Source organism: Procambarus clarkii, chromosome 36, assembly GCF_040958095.1.
Source record: "Procambarus clarkii isolate CNS0578487 chromosome 36, FALCON_Pclarkii_2.0, whole genome shotgun sequence".
Lineage (NCBI taxonomy): Eukaryota > Metazoa > Arthropoda > Malacostraca > Decapoda > Cambaridae > Procambarus > Procambarus clarkii.
In genome coordinates, this window is record NC_091185.1 from 9,372,727 (window position 1) to 9,400,593 (window position 27,867).

At 44.4% G+C, this 27,867-nt stretch overlaps 1 protein-coding gene across 1 annotated transcript; it reads right to left on the bottom strand.

Moving 5' to 3' along the window:
- Positions 1-500: 500 nt before the first annotated feature.
- On the bottom strand, positions 501-27,729 carry LOC123756097 (chaperonin containing TCP1 subunit 5). The gene is made up of 5 exons (XM_045739098.2): positions 27,485-27,729; positions 21,541-21,766; positions 8,363-9,348; positions 1,457-1,637; positions 501-844 (listed from the first exon to the last, which is right to left on the bottom strand). Exons 1-5 carry the CDS (start codon positions 27,587-27,589, stop codon positions 714-716), a joined length of 1,629 nt encoding a protein of 542 aa, XP_045595054.1. The 5' UTR covers positions 27,590-27,729; the 3' UTR covers positions 501-713.
- Positions 27,730-27,867: the final 138 nt, after the last annotated feature.

Consider the following 27,867-nt stretch of genomic DNA (forward strand, 5'->3'; position numbering starts at 1 on the left):
TCCACCAAACCACCTTGTTTTCCTAAATCCTTCCCTTGCCACTCCATCCCCCCGCTTACCAGCTACAGTATATGGATATTTTCAAGTCCCCAGAGATGCTCCCACTTCTTAACAACCTTGCCTCGTACATTCTCTCACACTGGTGCCAAGACATCTTTCAATGTACCTCAGCAAGTACAAGTCCTTGCAGAGGTACACGGATGTACCCGCTAAAAGTACACGGGTGTACTTACTGAAGTAAACTGGTGTACTTGCTGAAGTACACGGGTGTAGCAACCCCCGTGTACTTGCCAAAGTACATGGGTGTACTTGCTAAAGTATACGGGTGCGCGCGTCTTGGCACGTACAACACACAGGGAGGGGCAAGGAGGGTCAAGGAACCCCTCACCGGCCTCAGAGTCCTAAATGAGCCCCCTCACCACGACAAGGTGACACTCTGGAGGTGGTTCAGAATGGAAAGTCACAAACTAGGTTGACATCGGGTACAGTAAATAAAACTATTTATTTATTGTTTTATTAAATTACAGAAGTCTGTACTGTGACAAAAGTATAGAGCAAAATGCGAACTTAGAAAAATGACTCGTTTACAGATTTAAATAAGAAAAACACCTTAAGTCGCCGAGGTAAAGCAGACGGATTAACGGTACAATATTAGCTTTCCATCTCAAACATGTTCATCTTAAAGGGAATTTAAGTCCATTGTTTCTTTATAATTAACCATGTAATGCTTCACCCGGAGTGCGAATATCATCGATCTTTAGAATCATTTTCACAAGCTGAGTGGCAAGAAGCAGCTGCTGCTTCTTGCTGTGCAGAGTCTCAATCACATGTTGTTCCTTCATATCTGCCAAGAAAAAATATATATATATATAATTAAAAGATAATCATGGCAATACAAGAACTTAAGATTTGATTTGCCCTTTGGACACTCATATTGCCCACAAATGCAATAAATGGAAACTTGTTCGATTTCAATCAAATTTTTTTTGACTAGTTGTATATGAAAAGGGCTTCAGCTGGTCCAATCTCAGCATTGTAGTATAAATAGATAGGGATTTGAAAAAATATTGAATTATGAGTATTTTCAAAATGTTCAAAAATAAATATCAAAATACAATTGTCAATTGAAACATGTCTGACTCATATCACAATAGCATATAATAATGTGATAGACGAGTGTCATAGAAATGATTTAATTTGAAACTTGCAGTTGTAGAGTAATTTTGAAAATGTTGAAATTTTTTTAAAATATATTTTTTCTCCTTTCTATTTAGGCTGTGATATTGAAACTTAGAACAGTTGCAGCCCTTTTCATATACAACTAGTCAAAAAACTTTGTCATTGAACAGCTTCTAATATCCAGCATTATGGCCCCTTAAACATGCTATGCTATGCTATAACATTAACCTGAAATAACTATGAGTTTTTGAATAAAATAACTGAGATCAATACTAACCACTCGTTCCCCTGCTATTGCAGTCTATTCCTAAAGATGGGTTCTTCTCTGAGACCTGTCGTGCCTTGCATTCAGCCAAGGTGTGGATGGGAGACAGACCAGAATTCTCAGCAAGGGCAAGCGGAATGCTCTCCAAGGCATCAGCGAAGGCACGGAATGCATATTGCTCCAGAGTCGAGATCTGAGAGAAAAAAGATACAATTTGTTTATACATGATACAAACTGATAAATGCCTTAGCTGTACATGGTAAAAAAAATCAATCATTAAATGTAATCACTCTTTTCTGGTGGAGGATCTTGGTAGCAGTTCCTTTAAGCTTATCACTGCATCTTGGGAAAATGTAGGCTTCCAAGAACCACTTTTGCTTACCAGGAATCTGGTTACTTCAAAATTGTGAAGAAAAAAAAATCAGAAAGCATAAGCTTAAAATAAGTACGTTCAGTATGAGCAATGATCATTGCTGTTATGCAAACATACTGAACCTGCCAAGACAAGCAGAGTCTTTGACCCGAGAACATTTTTACCCCCCATCATACCTACTCCTTACCCCAATCCAACCCAACCTACCCAAAATGAGAAAATCTGTTTTGTGGAATGGACAAGAAGTGTAAGAGGGAATGCTTCCAAAATCACAGCAGACGCAGCCAGGATTTCTGGAAACAAAAATGCAGCCGAGGCTTACCCATGGGAGACAACAAGAGGACCTAGGGCAGAAGAGCACCATGACATGGCTTTGGATGACATGGCAATAAGCAAAATGCTAACGTATATACAGACTTCACAAATCACTTTCGAAAAGTTTTCTTTCAATTAAGTTTGTCTAAATCAAGTTCCAGGCTAGAGAAGGTATATTGCATTATATCCACAGGGGTGTGAACTGGCGAGTTGGCTTCAATTTTGGAAAAAATGGCATGCACACTGATACTGTACTTAAAAAAAAAATACATGCTAATTAGTAGACCATGTCAAATAATATCAAGAAAGAGGGTCCCAAACCAGGAAGACAACTTAGAAATGTGTCGCAGAATAGGCAAACATTTTAAATCTCTCTCTACACTGCAGCAAGACCAAAAAGACAATGAGCAGCAGCAAAGGCATCATAATAACCAAGGGTTCTATTGAGGGACATTTTATGCGTTGCACAACTGTAAGCAGGACAATGTAGTTCAGAAATAAGGAGCAAAGCATGCTTCCATTGTGTGTCCATGAGTTGAGCACATGTAGCTGCTACAATCCCTAGCCAGAGCCGTTTCCCACCACCTATTACAATGGTAAGAGAATGTCCATAGGTTATATTTAATATGCAGTTTGCTATTAGTGACCTCACTGGACTATTAGTGAACTAGTACGCTGGACTAGTGTACCAGAAATGAAAGGCCTGACCATCAATCATGCCTACAGATGCAGTACCACCATTACTACTGGGTATCTAGCAAAATTTGACTGATCTGCTTAAGCCAAGAATTTGCCAGTATTGGATTTTAACCACAAGATGGGAATGGCTAAACAATTAGAACCACAAGAACACTGTCAGTTAACCACAATAATAAAGAAATACTGGCACAAAATTCAGGCGGTGTAAGAGCATTCAAAAATTGTGTAAAGCTCTTTCGTGAAAATGCCAAGTCTCCGGAGAATGGTGGCATATACAGAAACATACAAGAAAAACAAGAAAGAAGGGAAAAAGACCTGGGAGTAGACATATTCCAACTAACACTACAAGCCAAGATAAACAGGGCATCAGCATCAGCACATGGCAACTTACCAATCCTACAAATGTCATTGTCATTTAAGTCTTCCTTGTCTAAACAAGGAAGCTTACAAATCCATACACTGTACAATACACTGCCTGTGCGAGACCATTACTTTAGTACTCAGCTCCAGCATGTAACCCACACCTTGCGCAGCATCAACAGAAACTTCAGAGGTTTGCAACTTAATTAGTACCGGAATTGAAAGGACTAAGAAATGAGAACAAGGGGAATGAACTCTTGACTCGCAACCTTAACCGTAAGTAAATGCAGGCAATTTATTACCTGCATTTACTTCCTCATCACAATCAACTTGAGAATGGTCCAGGACGGACCAAAACAACATCGTCCCTTCACCTTCTAGTGTGTGGTCTGGTCATCATACCAGTTCCTTGCTAACCAGGTTCTTGCTTGATAAAACTGGAGTGAGTGGCACAGTGCAACCAAAACAAAGGGAAATTGCCTGTGTTTGACAATGCTATGCAAGTAGGTGATTGCAAGGCAAGAAAAAGTGGTGCAATGATTTCAGTGCAGTGGAAAGACAGACGAAGTGAACATGCTGACCATCATTCACCCTGGTACAATGGTGAACAGTGGCAAGGTGAACAGAACAAAACAAATAATATATAAGCCAGATTGTGATGGACAACAACATCAACATGCATTTAGTTGATAAATGCGACATAATGGTGGGTGCTGTAGTGTGTGTATGGGAAAACAGTGAAGTGAACAAAGATGATTTTCCACCTTATTGACGTAACAATGCTGAACAGTTACAACATGTATCTTGTGAAAACAGATAAAAAAACCATATTTCTGTTCGTTTAGTTTTCAAGTTGTGAAACAATTACTAGGTAAGTTTGGCAAAGACACCCCTGGCATACAAAAACCCATTCAGGACCCAATATTGGACCATGCTCCTACACCCAGGCTCGCTTACAGGGAGGCCTTTCTGGTACACCAAATCAAGAAATTACCACCAACTGGAGTGCGTGCAGCAGGCCAGTGTCAGTGTTGTATGTTACAGCACAAAAATGAGGAAACGTAAATTGGTGTTAACATGGTGCGAAGCGTGTGTAGTCCCTCTGTGCCGTGTCGACTGATTTGCACAGTATCACAGTCTCCAGGACTACTAAATGTCTAATCCTTTTGTAAATATATGTACATATCAAGTGAATTTTAGTGTAAATATTGAAAAAACAAAAATACATTGTATATTTCCTGTAATACATACCATTTTGGTGCGCATACTTGTGACAATAATATGTGAGCACGTAGTGAATTTATACCAGTTGCATTATAATACAACATCAAGTGACAATAATTGGAACAATACTAGCAAAAAAAATTATTGTAAAATGTGCCATAGATACTATGAATAATGCCGCAAAAATAAATTCGCAGCAACTTTGGCCTCTTGAGTCGCCACATGCAACACCCTTGAGCGTTCACTCTCTAACGTCATCGGCAAACTTGTCAGCTCAATTACGTCATTGGTAAGCACAATAGAATTTTTGTATTATTTTTCACGTGTTCAGGGAACACAAAATTAAACATTTTTAGAAAAAAAAATTTAATTTTTTTTCACGTGCACGGGAGTAAATCTCCTCAGGAACCTTTACCAGCTTAAAGGTTAAAGAATCAGAGGAGATATGGTAACTACATACAGAATTTTGTGGGGAACAGATAAAGTGGATAAAGGAAGCCTATTTAAATTATAGAGCGAGAGGACAAGAGGACATCGGTGGAAGTCGGGAATGCAGTCAAGTAAAGGAGGTGTAAGGAAATTCTCGTTCCCTTTACGGGTGGAAGTCAAGTTGAATGCATTGAAGGAAGAGGTTGCCGAAGCAAATTCCATCCACAAATTTAAAAAAAGAAATGCACTTAAACAATCGAAGTACAGTAGCCAACACCCTAAACAGACTGTACCCACTTGTCAACACACCACTTACAACTTACTTGTAAGTTGTAAGAACACCACCACACCACTTACTTGTAAGAACAACACTTGGGTAATTACCAGTAATGTGCGAATGGGAGGGGCAGGGGGGGGGGGACATTTCATAAGATGAGAAAAAGTCTTCACTGACTTCATCAGTCTTGCAAAACTTCAACTGTAGGACCAACTCCAGGGATAAAGTAGAAATTGTGAGGAGATACATTGTGGAAATGAACTGGGAGAGAATTCTCCAAGTAAGCCATACTTGCAGTCAATGAAAGGATGAGGGAGGCAGACCCATCAAAAGGGTAGTCAAAGTATGGCACAAGATGGAATATGGGTGATAAAGACCATACAAAATACCCAGGGCAATACCAATCACATCATTCCTTATGTGATGACATACCACGTTTAACATGAGCTCCTCCAGAAAACCGCTATTGCAGGTGTTAAATATCATTTGGGAAAGAACCCTAGATCTGTTATCCCCAACACCATTCAAACAGTAAAGATTGCACCAATCAACAAAGAAAAGCAAACAAACAATTACAGAACAATAGTGCTAACATTATACACAGAAATCACAATATTGCGATATATCAAATGGACAAATCCACGAGGGTCTTGAGGGTTCAAACCCACACATGCGATGTTCCCAGAAGCACCTTAGTCAGCTGTACCACCACATGGTCAAAGAATTGCAACCTGAAATACTACTGCCCTTACTAGGATCCTAAAGTTTCTCCGAAGCACAACCGGGGTTTTACAGTTCCCCCATGCATTCGAGCTCTGTCAACCTCTACGCCTTATATCAAATTAACAAATCCACAAGGGCCTTGATGCATAGGTTTGAACCATCATCAAGGCCCTTGTGGATTGGTTCATCATATTATAATCTTTTAAGAGTGTATGCTAAGTAGATCATAAAACAGGTTGAGTCACAACATCTATTTATCCCTGGCCAACGTGGGTTTAGAGTGGAATGGTTGCTCATCCACCATTTCATGGACGATGAACAAAATGCCAATGTAATATACAGAGTTCGTAAACAAGTGTGAACTTGGTGTTATTGTACAATAAATAACTAGCAAAGTAGGAAAATTAATTCTGTACAAGAAGTTACATTGGGTTTGAGAGTACTAAACACTGAAGTTCTGCAAAGATCATCAGACTCGTGTTGTTTACAGACTGTGACTGGTTGCTACCACAACTGAATACCTAACTGCCTTTGGCTGGTTATGACTGACTGGCTAGAAAATGGCTGCCACTGGTTGACTGGCTGGCTGGATGCTGCATAACAGAGGCAGTGAACTCTGAGAAGGGAAAATGTAACCGCTGGCCTAGCAAGGGCAAGGATGTCACAAACAGCGGTGGCCTCCAGTTTAACGAGCACCTCACTAGTTAAACTTCATACCGTATTCCCGATTTAATGGCTAATAACTATAAATAAGGCGCCAGTTAACGTTACAGTCGGCAGAACAGTAAATCAATGGTCCTTAAATCTAGTGGATATTGTAGATACATTATATATAACGTGTCTACATTTTTATTCGCCATAATGAACCACTAAGTTGGTATGGTGTCCAAGCGGTAGAGCGTCACCACACACCAGCCAGCAGACAACGTCACCTCACACAGCAAGAATCCTCCACCCAACTTACAGTACTATGCACATTGCTAATTCTCACCACATTCCTATTATCATAATTCCGTAAATGAATATTTTGCCACAAGTTAATTTTTTATAGGAACACAAACTGTCATTCAAGATGCTTAGATGGACCCCACAATGGTAGTGCTGTGGTTGCCTTCCTAACACTGTGAACATAAACAGCATTGTGTGCACTGCTATCTCAACACTATAGTGTTTATCAGTCAGGCTCTTCTATAATACTATCACAAAATAAAAGCAGTTTCATATATATTTCAGAATTACTTAGCGATGCTGTGGCTTCAAGTTAAACAGCAATGTTGTTAGCTGCTGCTGCATGCATTACCCATGGTAGCTCTCAGTACTGTGGTCTTCACACCCAGGAATGGTACCCACACCTTTGTTTCAAAATGGTATCTGTTTACTGGAGGCCTAAGGAAGCCAATATGAGCCCCGTGTACCTCGGGAAGTCTTAAAATCTTACGCTGTAGACTACTGCTATATGCGATGTGATGCATAGTCAAGAGCATAATCACTCGCCCATCATATGTGATGCACAGCCAAACGGGTAAACAATATACAGGGTACAAAACAATCAAATCTGCCCAAAGTAGGAAAGCAGCATGTAAAAGATCTGGGGATAATGATATCCCCAGTCCTCGGTCCTCAACCAGGCCTCCTTTTAGTTACACCCCCCAGGAAGCAGCCCATAGCAGCTGTCTAACTCCCAGGTATCCATTTACTGCTAGGTGAACAAGGACATCAGGGGGGAAAAAACTCTGCCCATTTGTTTCCGCCTCTAACGGGGGTTGAACCCGGAACCTCAGAACTACAAATCCCAAGTGCTCTCCACTGGGCTGTCAGGCCCCCACTTAAAAGGAAGTAGCCAACAACTTCATATCAACCTTGTGTAACCAATAGGGGCAAATTTATTTTGAGTTTGTTTAATACCATAGCAGGCAAAGGAAGACTGGCTGTTCACAACCAAACCCTGCACTAAACTTCAATCTGTCACTGACGTGCATCCCATGAATAATGTTGAAGTTGGTACAAGCAGCAGCAAACTAACGTTGGTCTTAGCGGGAGTGCAGTTAGGCTGGGGGGGGGGGGGGGGGTTCATTTAAGGTTCAAATAAATATCTTTTTTATATTAAAGGTTCAGTAACTACTGTACAGTAGTTTATATTAATCAACATAGTACTCTGCTGTACTTAAGTTCTTCCATTTAATACAATACTCAAGACCCAATCAAATTCCTTCAATACACATTCCTTTGTGTAAGCAAGGAAAACTGATACAGGACAAGTGAAGTAGAATTTTGTACTTTTATGGATTTTTTTCTTGTTCTATCACTTGCACATATAAAAAAAGAAATGCACTCAGAAGTAACCTAGTTGCAACAAATTCTTCACTAACAAGTCAGATCCTGTAGTTCACAGAATTGAGATTGCACTTGTATATTTTATTATAATTTCTTTGGTGCTAATACTCAGGCTGCCTACATGCCTGCTAACTGGGAAAAGTCACTTTCTTAAGCTACCATAAACAAACAAGAAATGCCTTACCTTATCAGCTTCCTCAGATACAGCCAAGGCACAGGAAACTTCCGCAGCGCCACCACCGTACACAATCTTGTTGTTCCGCACCAAATTTCTTACAACGCACAGTGCATCATGAATACTTCGCTTTGCTTCCTCAATAATCATCTTATTTCCTCCACGGATGAAGATAGTCACAGCCTTGGTGTTGGGGCACTCTTCAATAACTAACATTTTGTCCTTTGTCGTTCCAAAGCTCAATTCACGAACTTTTCCACAAGTTCCAAGTTTTTCTGGGGACAGTTCCTCAAACCTTGGAACAATTCGACCATTGGTTGCAATGGCAATGAGTTCAATCTCGGGTCCACCAACCCATCTCACAGCAGGAAGTTTTTTTTGAAGGAGAAGATGGTTGGCTTCATCATCAAAGCCCCATTGACAAATTGCTAGATTAGCTCCAGCTGCCTTTACCTTGTCCACCATATCAATGAATTGTTGCTGCTCATATTTGTGAAGAGCATTGTACTCTTCTACACTACTTATTTCAAGCTTATGCTTTGTCTTGGGCTTGGGAGGTTCAAATGGACAGGTTAGAATTGCCATCTTAACATCCTTTAACTCCTTTGGCATCTGGGGGTGAGAGAAATCCTTATCGATGACGACACCCTTAACCAACATTGTGTCTTCTAACTTGCCTCCAACTTTCCCTTCTACTTTAATGAGTTCAAAATTTACATCACGTGTTTCCATATCAGCAACTGCCATTACAGCATTCACAGCAATTTCTGCCATTTGCCGATGGCAACGATTGATAATCTTTGAGCCCAATGTTGTCATTGCAGTCAAAATTAAGGGCTCTAAGTGATTTGTGTCAACAGTAAATGTGTCTGCAATATTTTCCAAATTTTCAATGGCTTTCTTAGCAGCAAGTTCATAGCCATCAGCAATCCTAATTGGGTGAATACCTTTGTCCAACAAATATTCTGCCTTCTCTAGCAGTGCTCCAGCTAAAACTGAAAAAGAAATAAACAAGCCTTAATAAAACAATCAAAAAATATATATCTGGTCTAATGCAGGAAAAAAAATCACGGAGTTAATAAGAAATATTCTACAAAATACAAAAGGCCTCCATTGCCCACTTCAGCACTACCAAGCTCTCATCATAAGCACAATATAGTGCATCCTCATTTTAACGAACCATATGGTGCAAGGCCGATTTGTTACACAGGATTTCATATTATATACAAGACCATTGAAACCAAACAGGTGAAATGTTAATTAATGCTAGAGCGTATGAATTGAATTGAACTATCAGAGGAAAGCACCAAGCCATTACGACTATATAGCACAGTGATAAGAGGTAGGGAAGGACAACTGCCCTTCCTCCCCAAGCTCACTTGTCAGCTTTCTTCACTTCACCTCAGATGAAGCTCACTTCATCCAATCAGAGGCAGCTATGCTCATGTTTATTCAGTTCCAAGCACTTGAATGGAACTGTATTCCAACATTTTATTTCAATCTTAAGCATTATGGTTACTCCATTAAGGCATCTTCGCCTACTAACCAGCAATGGTGTTTGAACCAATCTACTAACTCCTGGCATGGATGCATTTTTGTCTTAATATTGTAGTTTTGAGTTGACAAAATTAATTTGGGGAAGGAACATGTGAGTGATGCCATAATCATATTCACTTTTGTCTATTGTGTTATATTTTTAATTGTCATTTTATAATATAATTTGTAAATTATTGTCATATTTAAGTTTAATGGATGTTTTTAAGCACTGTACAATAGGTCATGGGTGTTAACACAGCCCACTCCCGACACTTGGCCTTGGCTTAAACAATCCTCAATGAAACATTTGTATGTTAAAGTGAACTATTTATACAAAATACAACATGTTTGGACCATCCAGGAATTTAAGTAAGGATGGTCTCTGTACCTAAGAATATGGGGTAAAGGTATATCCTATAACAGGATATACCCATATACCCTTGCAAGTATGCATGTTACATTGCACTACATATTCATACCCACAATGCCTTATCAGAATAAGGCCTTTTATTTTAATTAAATTTCAAACTACATTAAATAAATGAATCGGCACCAAAAATTTGACGTGTCTTATGCCGGTGTAACAACTAACTGGACCCATTTAGAACTTTCAATTTGTGTTCCATTAAGGTCTTCACTAATCACAAAATTTACTTGGGGTGTTTTCTTGGTTATCATAAATTTTATTTTTACACATTAATTCACACAATAATTCAGCAGTGTCAATGCATAATACATGAAAATATATTATTATGTATTCAACAAATTGTGAAGGTGAAACTCACTTATGAAAGGGACTATCAACTGTAACTTACCGCTGACTTTTGTACATCATACTAAGGACAAGGACATGACCATACAATTCTGTACCTGGCACTACAAGCCATGTTGACATTCCTTCAACAGCCGATTCCACAAGAAAAATGGACTCATTTACATTATACAGTATATAGAATTGATTATATGTGCTGATCTTGTGACAGGGAAGGGGAGGGGAGGGAGAATTAAACATTAATGTTAGAATATATTCCGTTTTGTAAAGATGGAAATAAAAGGTGGATTTCTAGTGGTTTCTGATCCATACTGTAATGCAAGTTGGGTTTGTGTAGGTTTTGATTTGCATGAATTTTGTAAATCGCATATAGTATCACATATATTGTATAATTCTTAATTCTTGAACAATTATATATTACCTTACTTTTCATTTAGTATCAAGTGTTTACCCCCCATTAAACTTAAAATAATTCAGTTGAATTAAGCCAAAAATGCTTCATGTACTAGTGGCTTTTTCAATATGCATTGTATGCAACTACTAATTACCTTTCATGTTCTTACGATTACTCTGCACGTACTTTATCATGTAATCCTCCAAAAATACTTTGCATCCAAGGAGTCTAGCAGTACAATACATGGAGTGAACCTCAGGGAGGAGCAAATGAGAAATCAAGCTCGACCACAGAGGAAAATATCACCCACCCCCACATAAGTCACAGCAAGAAAAGATGAAGGGCTGGGCAACCAGGGCCTCACCCAAGATTCCTCCCGTCCCACAAGCCCAAAATGACAGACTTCAGGCTAGAGCCATGTTGCACGCCTCGTGTCTTGACAGACAAAGACATCTCCAAACTAAAAAGATCAGATCCATACACGTTATGAACCTTGTCTCTGTAAATATTTTTGGATAAAAGTTATAAAAAAATTTGGCCGAGAGAAAGCCGCATAAAAGTATTAGACACTTGTTTCCTGGAGGGAACGATCCTGGCAGCTGGAAGGTTGCTGATGTCACTCCGCCCATGAAACTAGTAGCGAGTCTAAGGTGTATTTTGGAGAATCTGTGCATTGTATGAAAATCTTTTGTAAAGGAGAAATGGACTCATTTATATAACCTACAAATAGAGTATGTTTAAATGCAAATATATAGATTGATCTGTAATGATGAAAGATATGGCATCAAGGGGCGGGTGACGTGGCAAACCAGACGGACGCCGATGAGATTTGACAGAGGACGTGTTGACTGACGGCCTTTATTTTAGAGGGTTACAGTCTGCCAGATATTCAGATAAGCCACACACTTGAATTTATTCAAGTTGCAGGAGATCCTAGAGTAGTTTGAGGTACTACCAAGTAGAATAAATAGTCTCCAGGTTTTTTTTAAGATGTGTATGTGTGTGTTACCTGGTTGATGGGGTTCTGGGAGTTCTTCTACTCCCCAAGCCCGGCCCGAGGCCAGGCTTGACTTGTGACTTGTGTGTGTGGGGGGGGGGGGGGTAAATGCTATGGCAGGTGTGATTTTTGCTCAACACCGTGCTGCACTGCCTTAAAATATGACACCCATGGTGCACCAAAAATAAATTCTTTGCAAATAATGATTCTCTTATTTTCCTCTTCTTATGTTGTTAAAATGCAGTCTCAATGATAGAGCCGAGATGTTAAGCAAATTAAATATGGGCGCTGAGCGATGCTCAGCACGCTGCCGAGCGCTCGGGGTCAATCGACTCCGCCACCCCGTGGGGCTGAGTCGATAAAAATTATATTCGCAGCCAGTTGCTGCGAATATAATTTTTCACAATTATTTTGACGTTTCATTCGTTTCTTCTCTGTTTTTATTTGCTGTAATGTTATTTAAAAGTGTGTAATTTGTGGATTTCATATAGTTTAATGTGTGGAACATCACTATATTCAAAATTATGGGATTATTATGTGCACACATTTTATATACCTATCTACATGTTTGTGCACCATAATGAACCACAAAGATTGTGTGCCGAGTTTATGTACACAGAACAAGAATACAAGGTCAGCCTAGTAGCCGAGAGCAGAGTGTGGCAGGGGCTGCCACAAATACACTTTTACATAATTATTTCAGTGTCTGTGAATGCTTTATATTTAATTTGTTTGCAGTAATATTATTCAAGTGTGTAATATATGGTATGTATATAGTTAATTGCCATCGAGAATTATCTCCGCACCGACCGAGAAGCACTTGAAGCGAGGCTCGAAGTCTTGCTTAACACTTTCGCACTCGTGGCGCTCAAAAAAAAATAATACCCTAGATGCTTTCGGCACTCTGCGCGCCTACGCGGTAAGACCGAAAAAGTGTACACTCTTTTTACTGTCCTGACAATAATTGAAGGCGCACGTATTTAAATTTGGTATCACTGTTCGCAATGAAATTGTCTATAAGAGCATACTGTCTCCACTCGATCATCCGGACTATATGGGAAGGACCCCCAGCCGGATTATCACATTTTTCGGATAATGGTACTTTTTCACCTACGAGTCCAAAAGTGACCATTTCCAACTATTTTTATACTACAAACAACATAATTTGAATTACCTTGCCACATACAATTATTAAATATTCAACTAGAAACCTCAACTTACCTTGTTGGTGTTCGTCTTCTTGATTGATGCCACACATCTTGAAGTTAAAAATTCTTAACAATTTACGTAACCTATACTAACACAACACTAAAATTAACACTTAAAATTACTGTACAGTTCATTAAGCTAAGTTAGTTTTGACTGCCAGCTGCTGAAGCCTCACTGGTTGAGGGCATTTGGGTTGCCTGTGAGGCCTCACTTGTTGAAGGTGCTTGCTTGCACCTCACTTGTTGAAGCGCTTGCATGCCCTCACTTGTTGAAGGCGCTTGGCTTGCCTATGGCGCCTCACTTGTTGAAAGCGCTTGGCTTGCCTATAATGCCTCACTTGTTGAAGGAGCTTGGCTTGCCTGTGGCGCCTCACTTGTTGAAGGCGCTTGGCTGCCTGTGATGCCTCACTGTTTGAACAACACGTAACTTGTCTTTAATTGCTAGGACAATCTTCTTCCTCTTAACACTTCCAGAACGATTGATGCTGCTACCAGACATATTCTTGGCCAAAAATGTTCAAAATTACTATGAAAATTAAGAAAGTTATTTAAAAAAAATATTTCACTAATGGCGCAACACTGAGGCCGCACTGGTTGAGGCGTATAACTGTGACTTGTCTTTAATTGTTAGGACAACTTTCTTCCTCTTAACACCTCCAGAATGATTGATGCTGCTACCAGACATAGTCTTGGCCAAAAATGTTCAAAGTTACTATGAAAATAAAAAAGTTATTTAAAAAAATATTTCACTAATGGCGCAGCACTGTGTATAACACGAGGGACGGACGCACATGGGTTGACCAGTGTTGGACAGGTCCACTTGGGGCAGCCATAACGCGTTATGTAGGCCGCCAGGAGGAAAAAAATTCACAATATTTTTTAAGGAAACTTCAGCCTGTGCACAATGCTTTTAGGAAACTTATTTATTTGTTATTACATAATTACTAGTAGTTATTTTATTTGTTTTTTGGCTATGATTAATTGTTCTAAAATTAATGGTAATTCCTGTACCCAGGTAGTCCCTCCTGACGCACCCCTCCCACCCTCCCAACACCACCCACCCACCCCACCCCCACCTACACCATGCGCCTCGAGTCTCGGGCAGACGGGATTAATACCGTATGGCCTGCCTCATGTTTTCATATACGGACAAAGGCACGATTATCTGGGGGACTGACCGGATAGTGTAATTTCTGCAGAAAACCTGCTTTAATCCGGTCCCTGTGGCTATTTTGGCCGGATATTGTGATAACTTTATCCATTCACGATTTTGGCCGTATAAGGGCGTTTTTCGGATGTTCGAATCCCGGATAATCGCGGGGTTACAGTACCTATAAAATGCCGCCCAAGCATAAGGACTATCAACACCAAATAAAAAACTATTCAGATCACTCGCCAAGAGCGCCAAACAGCAACAAAATGTTTCCACTCTTAATGGTTGCAAAGCCTACAGTTGTCCTACATCGCTAATTGTGGTATCATTGGAATCGCAATAAAATTCTCTACACGGACATATGCATATAAATATAGATTCAATGTCGTAGCCCACCCAAAACAGTGTGGGAAGTGGCCGAAGTGTTACCTGCGGCAGCATATCGGCGAAACTCGCTTTGAAAAGTGTATATTCAATTCACTGTCCTGACATTATTTGTCGATGTATGTATTTCATTTTTGTACCAATGTGCTCGTAATAGAATGTTCTATAAGAACATATGTATTAAAGGTCACATAAGGATGCGTTCGACCGGCAACATATATAAAAACTACGTCGATTACACTCGTCGTGTCAATAATACAATTGTTTTACCACGACGATTCACTGCCACGCCGTTTTCTTTTATAAGCCGTTCGGCTATTAGAGAAAACGTAAATTTCATGGCAAACATTTGTATACTATTCCCAAGTTGATCGGATAATAAATGGATTTTATACAAATATTTTTGCTCGTGACGCCCCCAAGGGGCACGAGTGCTGTGTGCTTAAAATATTGGTGACGAGTCACGTCTACTGGAAAGCGCGAAAGTGTTAAATGTGTGGAACTTCGCTTTTCTGAAAAATACAAAGCTCATATATGGTGACATTATATTCTTAGATCAACCAGTGTCCTGTTGTTATTACACTATATACACGTTATATCACTATCAACACTTATATGCACCATAACATACTAACACTATCGAACTCCCTGGAGTAAACTGTAGGGTTCTGGGAGTGCACCCTTCGTTTCGGGCGACCGCGCGGCGACACTAAAATGTTTATAATCTTTTCGGTCTGCTCACCTTAATATTCTATGTATGTATTTAAATTTGGAATCAATTTGTTCGCAAGAGAATGTTCTAGAGGAATATATATGTAAAATTTCACCAAACTCGACATGAGACCCGCACCAAATAAAAAACTATGGCGATCGTTAGCCGTGAGCGTCAAACCGCGCTGAAATGTTTATGATCTTTTCATGTTTGTCAACCCCAGAATTGTTCTACGTCGTTAATTTTGTTATCACTGTGACCGCAATAAAATTCCCTACACGGACATATGCATATAAATGTAGAATCATGGTCGCAGTCCATCCGCAAGAGTGTGGGAAGTGGCTGAAGTGTTACTTCTTACGGTACACCCGACAACAGATCGGTGAAACACCTATTGAAAAGTTTATATTCTTTTCACTGTCCTGACCTTAATTTTCAATGTACGTACTTCATTTTTGTGTCAATGTGTTCGCAATAGAATGTTCTAGAAGTCACACAAGGATGCGTTAGACCGGCACCAAATAAAAAACTACGTCGATTACACTCGTCGTGTCAACAATATAATGGTCTTACCACGATGATGCCGTTCTCCCAAATAGGCTATGTGGCTATTAGAGAAAACAAAAATTTAATGGCAAACATGTTTATACTATCCCCAAGTTGATCGGATAAGAATTGGATTTTATAGAAATATTTTTTCAAATGCCGCTTGAGGTGCATTCAAGAGAAGAGAAAAAAATGTCGTGCTCAAGCGACATATGGGTGTGAAAGTGCTAAATTGTGTGGAATCTAAAGGCGCTCATTTTGAAATAAGAAAGTTGATCGGATAATTAACTTTTTTTTTAAATATTTTATATAAGCGACGCAACGGAGTCGCTCGCTCAAAATCAGGAGAAAAGTGAACGACTCGGCATTCAGTCACTAGAGATTGAGTGTTAGGCTAATAAGCAGTTCTGGTGAGTATGGTGATAAAATCAAACAGCATATAGCCACAAGCAGACATGATGCAAGACAATGCGCCAATATTCTACTCATCTCGCTATGACTAATTACAAAACCGCTGTTATTATCACATTCCTGTCACAAAATCCCAAATATGAATCCATTTCCATTGAACATTGGTGATGGAACATAAGGTTGTTTAATGATCCGTAGATGCAGGAAACAATGGCCGAGTGCCGTCTCTCTCTACCTCATGCTATGAATATCATAACATTGTGTTCATTGATATTTGAATGTTGTACATAGTCAGGATCATCTATAACACAATCAATGCAAAATAATTTGTTACCTATTTTATTCATCATCAAGTGGTGCTGTGGCCCCTAGCTGCACAGCAGTGCTGTGCGTGGCTCCAGCATGCACAAACCTTGGTCATTCTCACAGCCAGCACGGATGCTGACAATTTTTTCCAAGATGGCATCTGTTTACAGGAGTCCTAAGGCACAGAATGTGCACCCTGTGTACCCACAGCAGTTCTGAATCACCCTATAACTAAAAATACCACAAGGCACTCTGAGCACCCTCGATCCAGCGCCAAAAGGTGTTCTGCAGTGCAGTGGTTAAGCTTACGGTTATCAGACCAAAGTATTTAGGTTTACCATATTGTTTATGTTCTTTGAGGAAGGTAAACCATATTGGCAATTGATTATTAATACACCTATGTGTGAAAGTCATTAAGGACATTAGGAATTTTCTCCTGAATATTTTACTTGTTGTATGTAGTCAAGTTTTTGTAAATATATACTTGTTTCTGTTATTCTACTTAGATGTTTCTATGCTCCTGTTGGAATTTCCTTTGGCTTAACTAGAAGGCTAACATCAATCACACTTCCCTAGACAAATGAGTAAATTTAATTAAGTAACTATATGACCAAAGTAATGCCTAGGGGCACAGCTAAACTTATGATTATGTATCATAAGTTTATGACGGGCAGTGACAGTAAATTATCGGCAACATATAAAGACGTACAGTAATGGGTACCAGACTGTCGCAAGAGAAGTAAACAGGCAGCAGACTAGCAATATATATCACACTCCCACCCAGAGAGACTCATATGGTTCCTTGGCGAGACACAATGGCTCAACTGTCTCCGGGGGTCAATGTGAAATGGAAATTCTCACCGAGCTACTTGCAGCCGAGGTTTGAAACCCGCAGACAATTCAGAGCACAAAGCAGAAGAGTGGGGATCATAAGAGGTCCATATAAGTATACCAGACTTTGGTAGGTACAACAGCAAATAAAGCAACAGTAGAAAGACAAGCGGCTCCAGCTCCAAAAGCCAAGGCAGACTCCAAGGCAACCACTCAAGCACCAAATCTCAAAAACAAAAATAGGCAAATGAATCTGAAGTAGCCACTGCCTGTTGAGCCTCATCATAACAAAATAAACAAAAAACCAGACGACATAATATAGGCAAAATAGAGAACCAGTAAACCCAAATGTTGCAAGCCTCAGAGTAGAGGATAATACATACCTAACAGATGGCAGAGAGGTAGTAAAAACTACCATCATTTTTATGCCATCAGTTGGCATAAAAACCAACAAATATCCCTCAAACTTGCAAGTAGCAAGCGAAGGCTCGGCAGGTTGGTCCATAATGAGCTACACCAAAGTCCCATGGGGCTTGCAAGGACTTCAATGTATGGACCAAACAGGATACCCAGGCACTAGAGTTCTTTACCAAAAACCCAAAGCCTTCAAGAGAAACAAAGCTACAAAGTGCATCAGCAGCATGCCTATGTACAAGTATGTGAACCCAAATGCACCCCCTCAACAAACCCCAGTCTCACAGGAATCAATGACCATTGCACTACTTATGGCAAGGTACCCTACACATAAGGCTAGCCTGTGGAACTCTTGAACCCACCAAGAAAGTCACCCTGTCAAGGCAGGGACATCACTAAACAAGCATTTAGGGAAAGGCTGCCCTAATCACATACAGCCTGAAATGAAATTTCTAAAGTCCACACAAGTAAGGCTTGCGAGGACTAGACCTTCGAATGACAAGCAAATGGGCACCCAATACCAGTCTAAAGGATGGTCAACACTTACCTAGAATTGGATACAAATTGGGACTGTACAGTGCTGACATGGGAGCCAGCATCTACTTGGGTGCTGCCACCTAGTGGTGGTGGCAAGCTGTAACTCACGAGGAGTTCAAACTGACCATAAAGTGGATTATTTGCCGCTTCATTTCTCTTCTCTGTGAACCTTGAAGTTGCTCGAGAAAATCAGTAGGCGCCATATGAAGGATTCAAACCTACTCACTTGCTTCTCCCATGCAAGTGCCCTAGACTACTACTACACAACATTTCAAAAGCAATACAACTTGCGATTCCACTGAATCTCCTAGGGGTCCCGAGGCTTCAAATGAAGCTCAATCAGGGTTTCCACCCATTGTCCACGTGCACTCTGCTATAGTCCAGTAATTCTGCCTCCAATACTTATCAATGCACACTATGAAATCACATTAAGGGGCCAGGGTCCACAAAATATTGACAAAAAAATTTTTTTTTTATATAACATATGTATGGAAAGCTCTTTTAAAGTAGCAACACGATGGTATTATATTAATCAGCATATGTTCGCACCCAGGAGCTCAGGGAGGCTCAACACACCAGCGTTCATTAAGACACTGAGGGAGAAGGATGAGCACTGTGGCTCGGGCAACAGCCCGTCCTCCAAACAAAAATAAGGCCCATAAGTGATTCCGTGCACCCGCCAAACCCCGTTTATGAATAAAAAGCAATTTACATACGACTCGTAACTGATGACGTTCGAACAGTTCCGGAACAAGTGCTTCATTTGACGAATTTTGTTCGAACCACGCTATAAATGCTTCACCCAAGTACTACAAATACAAATAATCGCAAACAGAACCTAAACATTTAACCTAACCAATGCCTCTATGTGCACAATATGCTAATATAACATTAATTTATATTTGAGAAAATATCAGTTTTGAATGAACAGCACATTAAAATTTATGAATGCGTCTGTGGGGTCGTCCGTTACGACCTAATTTGCATGTTATCTATGTGTCCGATATTAATCTTGACAATGAACAAATCCACAAGAGCCGTGATGAGGGTTCAAACCTCATCAACCTGAGGGGGGGCTAGGTTGTGGCTCTGGTCCTAAGTAGGCTATTAAGGATTCATGGTGAAGATATATGCAATTACCTAAGTGTAGTTACAGGATGAGAGCTACGCTTGTGGTGTCCCGTCTTCCCAGCACTCTTTGTCATATAACGCTTTGAAACTACTGACGGTTTTGGCCTCCACCACCTTCTCACCGAACTTGTTCCAACCGTCTACCACTCTGTTTACAAAAGTTAATTTTCTTATATTTCTCCGGCAGCTTTGTTTCGTTAGTTTAAATCTATGACCTCTTGTTCTTGAAGTTCCGAGTCTCAGGAATTCATCCGTATCAATTTTATCAATTCCTGTTACTATTTTGTATGTAGTGATCATATCGCCTCTTTCTTCCATCTTCTAGTTTTTGCATATTTAATGCCTCTAACCTCTCCTCATAGCTTTTGTCCTTCAATTCTGGGAGCCACTTAGTGGCATGTCGTTGCACCTTTTCCAGTTTATTTATGTACTTCTTAAGATATGGGCACCATACAACCGCTGCATAGTCCAGCTTTGGTCTAACAAAAGTTGTGAACAATTTCTTTAGTATTTCTCCATCCATGTGAAACTATCTCTGTGGCTAGCTTCAGAGAGCGACCATTTGCCCCCCCCCCCCTCTCTGGAAGCCTGGAAATTGCAAAGTGGGTGTATGTTGTATCCCTGCATACCTCCCCCCCAAAAAATCCCCCATTTCCACCACTGCTTATGGAAATGCATTAGCAGTTACAAAACAAATACTTAAATATCTAATGAAAATCTCCCTGGCCAAACAAATTCACAAAAGCCTGAAAGTTGTAGCATTAAACATTATTAATATCGTGAGGCGACATTTATATATGGAACTAATAGAGTAAGATCTCAGCAATGTGATGTTATAGTGGCCAGAATATGCCTGAGATATAGACGTATCTGGCAGCTTTCTCAAAACCCAAATGTCGAGTACACAATGTGTCAACTTTGTGAAAGAGAAAACATGCACTCCCTTGAATATTGTATTTAGAATGTCCCATATTGACACTTCCCCCCTCCTGGGCTGAACTACTGTACTATATGAATACTGGAACACTATGATATACTGGACTTGTACCAAAGATTGACTAATATATCTGTTATACAATGTATTGTACCTATACAATATGTAATACATCTGTTATACAATATATGTACCTATAACCTGAGCTTGTAAAAGCATCTTAATCATCTTCAGTGGTTAAGTGTTTAATATCACTAGTTTCTACAGAAGCTATCTTACCCTGTCAAAGTAGGATACATAGGTGTATGTAGAGGGAGGGAGCCGGTCGGCCGAGCGGACAGCACGCTGGACTTGTGATCCAGTGGTCCCGGGTTCGATCCCGGGCGCTGGCGAGAAACAATGGGCAGAGTTTCTTTCACCCTATGCCCCTGTTACCTAGCAGTAAAATAGGAACCTGGGTGTTAGTCAGCTGTCACAGGCTGCTACCTGGGGGTGGAGGCCTGGTTGAGGACCGGGCCGCAGGGACACTAAAAAGCCCCGAAATCATCTCAAGATAACCTCAAGAAGATATGTATATATATATGTGGATATTTGTAGGTATGTGTGAATATATATGTTTGTGTACATTATTTGTATACAGGATATGTTGAAGCTGGTCAGAATTGCATTTCACCTTTGTAAATGCACATTAATGACTACGTAAAGACACCTCAAACACTTTATGTAGGACAAGACGCAAATCTGTGTATTTATGTTTGTAGGTTAGCTTATTTTAATTAATATTAAAATATTATATTTCTCAAAAAAGATATTGATTATTCTTTGGTATTCTCTATTTTACAGTAAGAAACCTCCCTCTTTCCTGCCCCCAAAAATTTAATATCATAAACTGGTTCAAAAGCTTTTTAATTTTAGACTTACCTACAACTCCAGTAGTACCATCACCAATTTCATCATCTTGTGATTGGGAGAGCTGTACCATCAATTTTGCTATTTGGTGTTCAACATCCATCATCTTGAGGATGGTTGCACCATCATTTGTGACAGTAATGTCACCATCTGGGCTCACCATCAACTTGTCCAAGCCTTTAGGACCCAACGAGGAGCACAGGATGGATGCCACACTTCTGGCCGCCAAGATGTGAGACTGTAATATAAATAACAGTCATTTACGCTGAAATATTGTATAACAAAAGGCAAATGCACCAAATTACTTTTCCTTTCTAACATTTAAGTACATTTTTTTTATTTTTAACCTTAAATGCTGACCTTTCTTAATGTTGCCCAGTTAGTACGATTGCTCAATCCCTGCCGTCTACATGCCCGCCCACTGTGTCGACAGGCCCCGGCAGGCGCCCACTGTGTCGACAGGCCCCGGCAGGCGCCCACTGTGTCGACAGGCCCCGGCAGGCGCCCACTGTGTCGACAGGCCCCGGCAGGCGCCCACTGTGTCGACAGGCCCCGGCAGGCGCCCACTGTGTCGACAGGCCCCGGCAGGCGCCCACTGTGTCGACAGGCCCCGGCAGGCGCCCACTGTGTCGACAGGCCCCGGCAGGCGCCCACTGTGTCGACAGGCCCCGGCAGGCGCCCACTGTGTCGACAGGCCCCGGCAGGCGCCCACTGTGTCGACAGGCCCCGGCAGGCGCCCACTGTGTCGACAGGCCCCGGCAGGCGCCCACTGTGTCGACAGGCCCCGGCAGGCGCCCACTGTGTCGACAGGCCCCGGCAGGCGCCCACTGTGTCGACAGGCCCCGGCAGGCGCCCACTGTGTCGACAGGCCCCGGCAGGCGCCCACTGTGTCGACAGGCCCCGGCAGGCGCCCACTGTGTCGACAGGCCCCGGCAGGCGCCCACTGTGTCGACAGGCCCCGGCAGGCGCCCACTGTGTCGACAGGCCCCGTCACGCGCCCACTGTGTCGACAGGCCCCGTCACGCGCCCACTGTGTCGACAGGCCCCGACACGCGCCCACTGTGTCGACAGGCCCCGACACGCGCCCACTGTGTCGACAGGCCCCGACACGCGCCCACTGTGTCGACAGGCCCCGACACGCCCCCACTGTGTCGACAGGCCCCGACACGCCCCCACTGTGTCGACAGGCCCCGACACGCCCCCACTGTGTCGACAGGCCCCGACACGCCCCCACTGTGTCGACAGGCCCCGACACGCCCCCACTGTGTCGACAGGCCCCGACACGCCCCCACTGTGTCGACAGGCCCCGACACGCCCCCACTGTGTCGACAGGCCCCGACACGCCCCCACTGTGTCGACAGGCCCCGACACGCCCCCACTGTGTCGACAGGCCCCGACACGCCCCCACTGTGTCGACAGGCCCCGACACGCCCCCACTGTGTCGACAGGCCCCGACACGCCCCCACTGTGTCGACAGGCCCCGACACGCCCCCACTGTGTCGACAGGCCCCGACACGCCCCCACTGTGTCGACAGGCCCCGACACGCCCCCACTGTGTCGACAGGCCCCGACACGCCCCCACTGTGTCGACAGGCCCCGACACGCGCCCACTGTGTCGACAGGCCCCGACACGCGCCCACTGTGTCGACAGGCCCCGACACGCGCCCACTGTGTCGACAGGCCCCGACACGCGCCCACTGTGTCGACAGGCCCCGACACGCGCCCACTGTGTCGACAGGCCCCGACACGCGCCCACTGTGTCGACAGGCCCCGACACGCGCCCACTGTGTCGACAGGCCCCGACACGCGCCCACTGTGTCGACAGGCCCCGACACGCGCCCACTGTGTCGACAGGCCCCGACACGCGCCCACTGTGTCGACAGGCCCCGACACGCGCCCACTGTGTCGACAGGCCCCGACACGCGCCCACTGTGTCGACAGGCCCCGACACGCGCCCACTGTGTCGACAGGCCCCGACACGCGCCCACTGTGTCGACAGGCCCCGACACGCGCCCACTGTGTCGACAGGCCCCGACACGCGCCCACTGTGTCGACAGGCCCCGACACGCGCCCACTGTGTCGACAGGCCCCGACACGCGCCCACTGTGTCGACAGGCCCCGACACGCGCCCACTGTGTCGACAGGCCCCGACACGCGCCCACTGTGTCGACAGGCCCCGACACGCGCCCACTGTGTCGACAGGCCCCGACACGCGCCCACTGTGTCGACAGGCCCCGACACGCGCCCACTGTGTCGACAGGCCCCGACACGCGCCCACTGTGTCGACAGGCCCCGACACGCGCCCACTGTGTCGACAGGCCCCGACACGCGCCCACTGTGTCGACAGGCCCCGACACGCGCCCACTGTGTCGACAGGCCCCGACACGCGCCCACTGTGTCGACAGGCCCCGACACGCGCCCACTGTGTCGACAGGCCCCGACACGCGCCCACTGTGTCGACAGGCCCCGACACGCGCCCACTGTGTCGACAGGCCCCGACACGCGCCCACTGTGTCGACAGGCCCCGACACGCGCCCACTGTGTCGACAGGCCCCGACACGCGCCCACTGTGTCGACAGGCCCCGACACGCGCCCACTGTGTCGACAGGCCCCGACACGCGCCCACTGTGTCGACAGGCCCCGACACGCGCCCACTGTGTCGACAGGCCCCGACACGCGCCCACTGTGTCGACAGGCCCCGACACGCGCCCACTGTGTCGACAGGCCCCGACACGCGCCCACTGTGTCGACAGGCCCCGACACGCGCCCACTGTGTCGACAGGCCCCGACACGCGCCCACTGTGTCGACAGGCCCCGACACGCGCCCACTGTGTCGACAGGCCCCGACACGCGCCCACTGTGTCGACAGGCCCCGACACGCGCCCGCCCACTGTGTCGACAGGCCCCGACACGCGCCCGCCCACTGTGTCGACAGGCCCCGACACGCGCCCGCCCACTGTGTCGACAGGCCCCGACACGCGCCCGCCCACTGTGTCGACAGGCCCCGACACGCGCCCGCCCACTGTGTCGACAGGCCCCGACACGCGCCCGCCCACTGTGTCGACAGGCCGTGACACGCGCCCGCCCACTGTGTCGACAGGCCGTGACACGCGCCCGCCCACTGTGTCGACAGGCCGTGACACGCGCCCGCCCACTGTGTCGACAGGCCGTGACACGCGCCCGCCCACTGTGTCGACAGGCCGTGACACGCGCCCGCCCCACTGTGTCGACAGGCCGTGACACGCGCCCGCCCACTGTGTCGACAGGCCGTGACACGCGCCCGCCCACTGTGTCGACAGGCCGTGACACGCGCCCGCCCACTGTGTCGACAGGCCGTGACACGCGCCCGCCCACTGTGTCGACAGGCCGTGACACGCGCCCGCCCACTGTGTCGACAGGCCGTGACACGCGCCCGCCCACTGTGTCGACAGGCCGTGACACGCGCCCGCCCACTGTGTCGACAGGCCGTGACACGCGCCCGCCCACTGTGTCGACAGGCCGTGACACGCGCCCGCCCACTGTGTCGACAGGCCGTGACACGCGCCCGCCCACTGTGTCGACAGGCCGTGACACGCGCCCGCCCACTGTGTCGACAGGCCGTGACACGCGCCCGCCCACTGTATCAACAGGCCGTGACACGCGCCCACAGTGTCAACAGGCCGTGACACGCGCCCACACTTTGATGGCAAGAAATTAGCCTAGCAAATGTTAGCCAACATAACCCAAAAATGGTTTTATAGGGGGAGGGGGCTGACATTCGCTTTCAAATGCCTTTTTTGCACATTAAATATTCTGTATTTCAAATATTACTTTTAAACAAAAACATCATATATTCACAAACATGCTATAAACATACTAGAAACTGATCCGGAGCATAGCACATCATTAGCTACTAAATTCACAATTTAAGTGCACGTCACAATTCAAGTTTACACAGGCACGAGACATCTTTACAGAGGCCAAATTATATATTGTATGTACAGGGTATTCCAATCCAAGCAGCAGAATAGAAGTGTACTACTGTATACACAAAACATAATACTATGTACATAATATACAACAAGCGTTTTCAAATTTGAAACTTAGTGCAAGCCACCACAGGTACTAAGTACACTGTACCTGCTTGCTAGAGGATAAAGGCCACTTCAAACAAGATTTTGCAACCCGTCCTAATACAGCGCCACATTTTGACGTATACTGTACTCTACTTAAGGCCAAAAATCGTCTTACTAGAAAATGGCTGCAGCTCACAAAACTGACATACTGTCCCGTTTACCTTTGTGGGTCCTTTGTTAGGTTAGGATAAGGGCACCTTAGTACACAATGACGTTGGGAAACCTTAGGAGGACGGGCTGGATGGCTAGCCAACAGATTTTAAACCCTAACAACCCAATAAACCTAACCTAAACTAACCCACCGATAATCTTAAAAAATTAAAGCGAGCAAAATGTGACAACAAATTTTGAGTGTACCGTACACTACTGGTCGAGGTTCACACACACACACACACACATACTACTTCATACAGTACTGTTAATGATAAACCTTACAATACCAAAATACCTTACATAATTATGTAAATTACATAGGCGACTGTCATTGACACTGGGGGCCCCGAGTCACTAGGGCACCGGGACACTGGGACACTAGGACAAGGGCATTGGGACAAATCCTGGGACACTAGGGCATTGGGACAAATCCTGGGACACTAGGGCATTGGGACAAGTCCTGGGACACTAGGACAAGGCCTGGGACACGGAAAGGGACACGGCAGGAGGAAAGTGTAAGGTGATGAAATTAGGCGAAGGGAGCAGGAGGCTGAACACAAGGTATCATCTGGGAGGTGAAATCCTGCAAGAGTCAAATAGAGAGAAAGATTTGGGGGTTGATATCACACCGAACCTGTCCCCAGAGGCCCACATCAAAAGAATATCATCAGCGGCATATGCTAGACTGGCTAACATAAGAACTGCCTTTAGAAACTTGTGTAAGGAATCTTTCAGAACCCTGTATACCACTTTGTAAGACCAATCCTGGAGTATGCAGCTCCAGCCTGGAGTCCATACCTAGTTAAACACAAGACAAAGTTAGAGAAGATTCAGCGGTATGCCACCAGGCTCGTCCCGGAACCGAGAGGATTGAGCTACGAGGAAAGGCTAAAGGAGCTGAACCTCACATCCCTGAAAAAGCAGAAGAGTAAGGGGAGACATGATAACCACCTACAAAATTCTCAGGGGAATTGACAGGGTGGACAAAGACAAACTTCAGCACGGGTGGGACACGAACAAGGGGACACAGGTGGAAACTTAGTACCCAGATGAGCCACAGAGACGTTAGAGAGAATTTTTTCAGTGTCAGAGTAGTTAATAAATGGAATGCACTAGGAAGTGATGTGGTGGAGGCTGACTCCATACACAGTTTCAAATGTAGATATGATAGAGCCCAGTAGGCTCAGGAATCTGTACACCAGTTGATTGACAGTTGAGAGGCAGGACCAAAGAGCCAAAGCTCAACCCCCGCAAGCATAATTAGGCAAGTACAATTAGGCGAGTATGGACACTAGGGCCTGGGACACGTAACCAACTACACATCTACTATTGACCTGCAACTAATTTTGTAAATTATTAAATTCTTTGGCATTAATAACTATGGATAACTAAAGATAAATCTATCAGTTCAAATAAAAGGACGACACAACTGTTTGTACCATAACAACACTCGTGACGGCATTTTGTTCCTAATAATGACCACTTGTACAGGAGGGGGGAGAGAGGCAGGATAAGCACGAGTGGCAGGATAGGCACGTGAGGCAGGATAGGCGAGGCAGAAGGCAAGCCAGGAAGGTGAGGCAGGATAGGTAGGCAAGGCAGGCGTGTCAGGATAGGCAGAATAGGCGAGGAAGGCGAGGCAGGCTAGGTAGGCGAGGCAGGAGCACCAAACAATGGCGAGAACGGACCTTGAGAGCGTCGGCGCCGGTGAGCCGCTTCTGGTGGTCCTGGTCCCTGAGGATGATGATGGGTTTACCGTACTCGTCGAACACGAGCTGGCCCATGGCGGCCATGGTGGAGGAGGGCGCGAGGGCCCGGGATGGCGGAGATGGCGGCGGCTACAGCAGGCGGCGACGGGGAGGTGGACGGGGCGCCGCTGGAGGAGAGTGACTGGCCGGGCCGGACACCAGCGCCACCTACAACAACAACATTCGGGAATCATCTCGAACATTTCCCCCACTTTCCGCCCACTTCCATACTCTCATCTCTCCGCTCTAGCTTGTATTTATTTATTTATTTATTTATTTATTTATTTATATACAAGAAGGTACATTGGGTTTGTGAGAATACA

What these genes read in the sequence shown, in the direction of transcription:
- LOC123756097 (XM_045739098.2), bottom strand. Translation starts at nt 27,589, where the DNA reads ATGGCCGCCATGGGCCAGCTCGTGTTCGACGAGTACGGTAAACCCATC. An exon ending in TATCTGAGGAAGCTGATAAG is followed by an intron (nt 1,638 to 8,362) that starts GTAAGGCATTTC and finishes TTTTTCTCTCAG; the next exon opens with ATCTCGACTCTGGAGCAATA. An exon ending in CAATAGCAGGGGAACGAGTG is followed by an intron (nt 845 to 1,456) that starts GTTAGTATTGAT and finishes TTTTCTTGGCAG; the next exon opens with ATATGAAGGAACAACATGTG.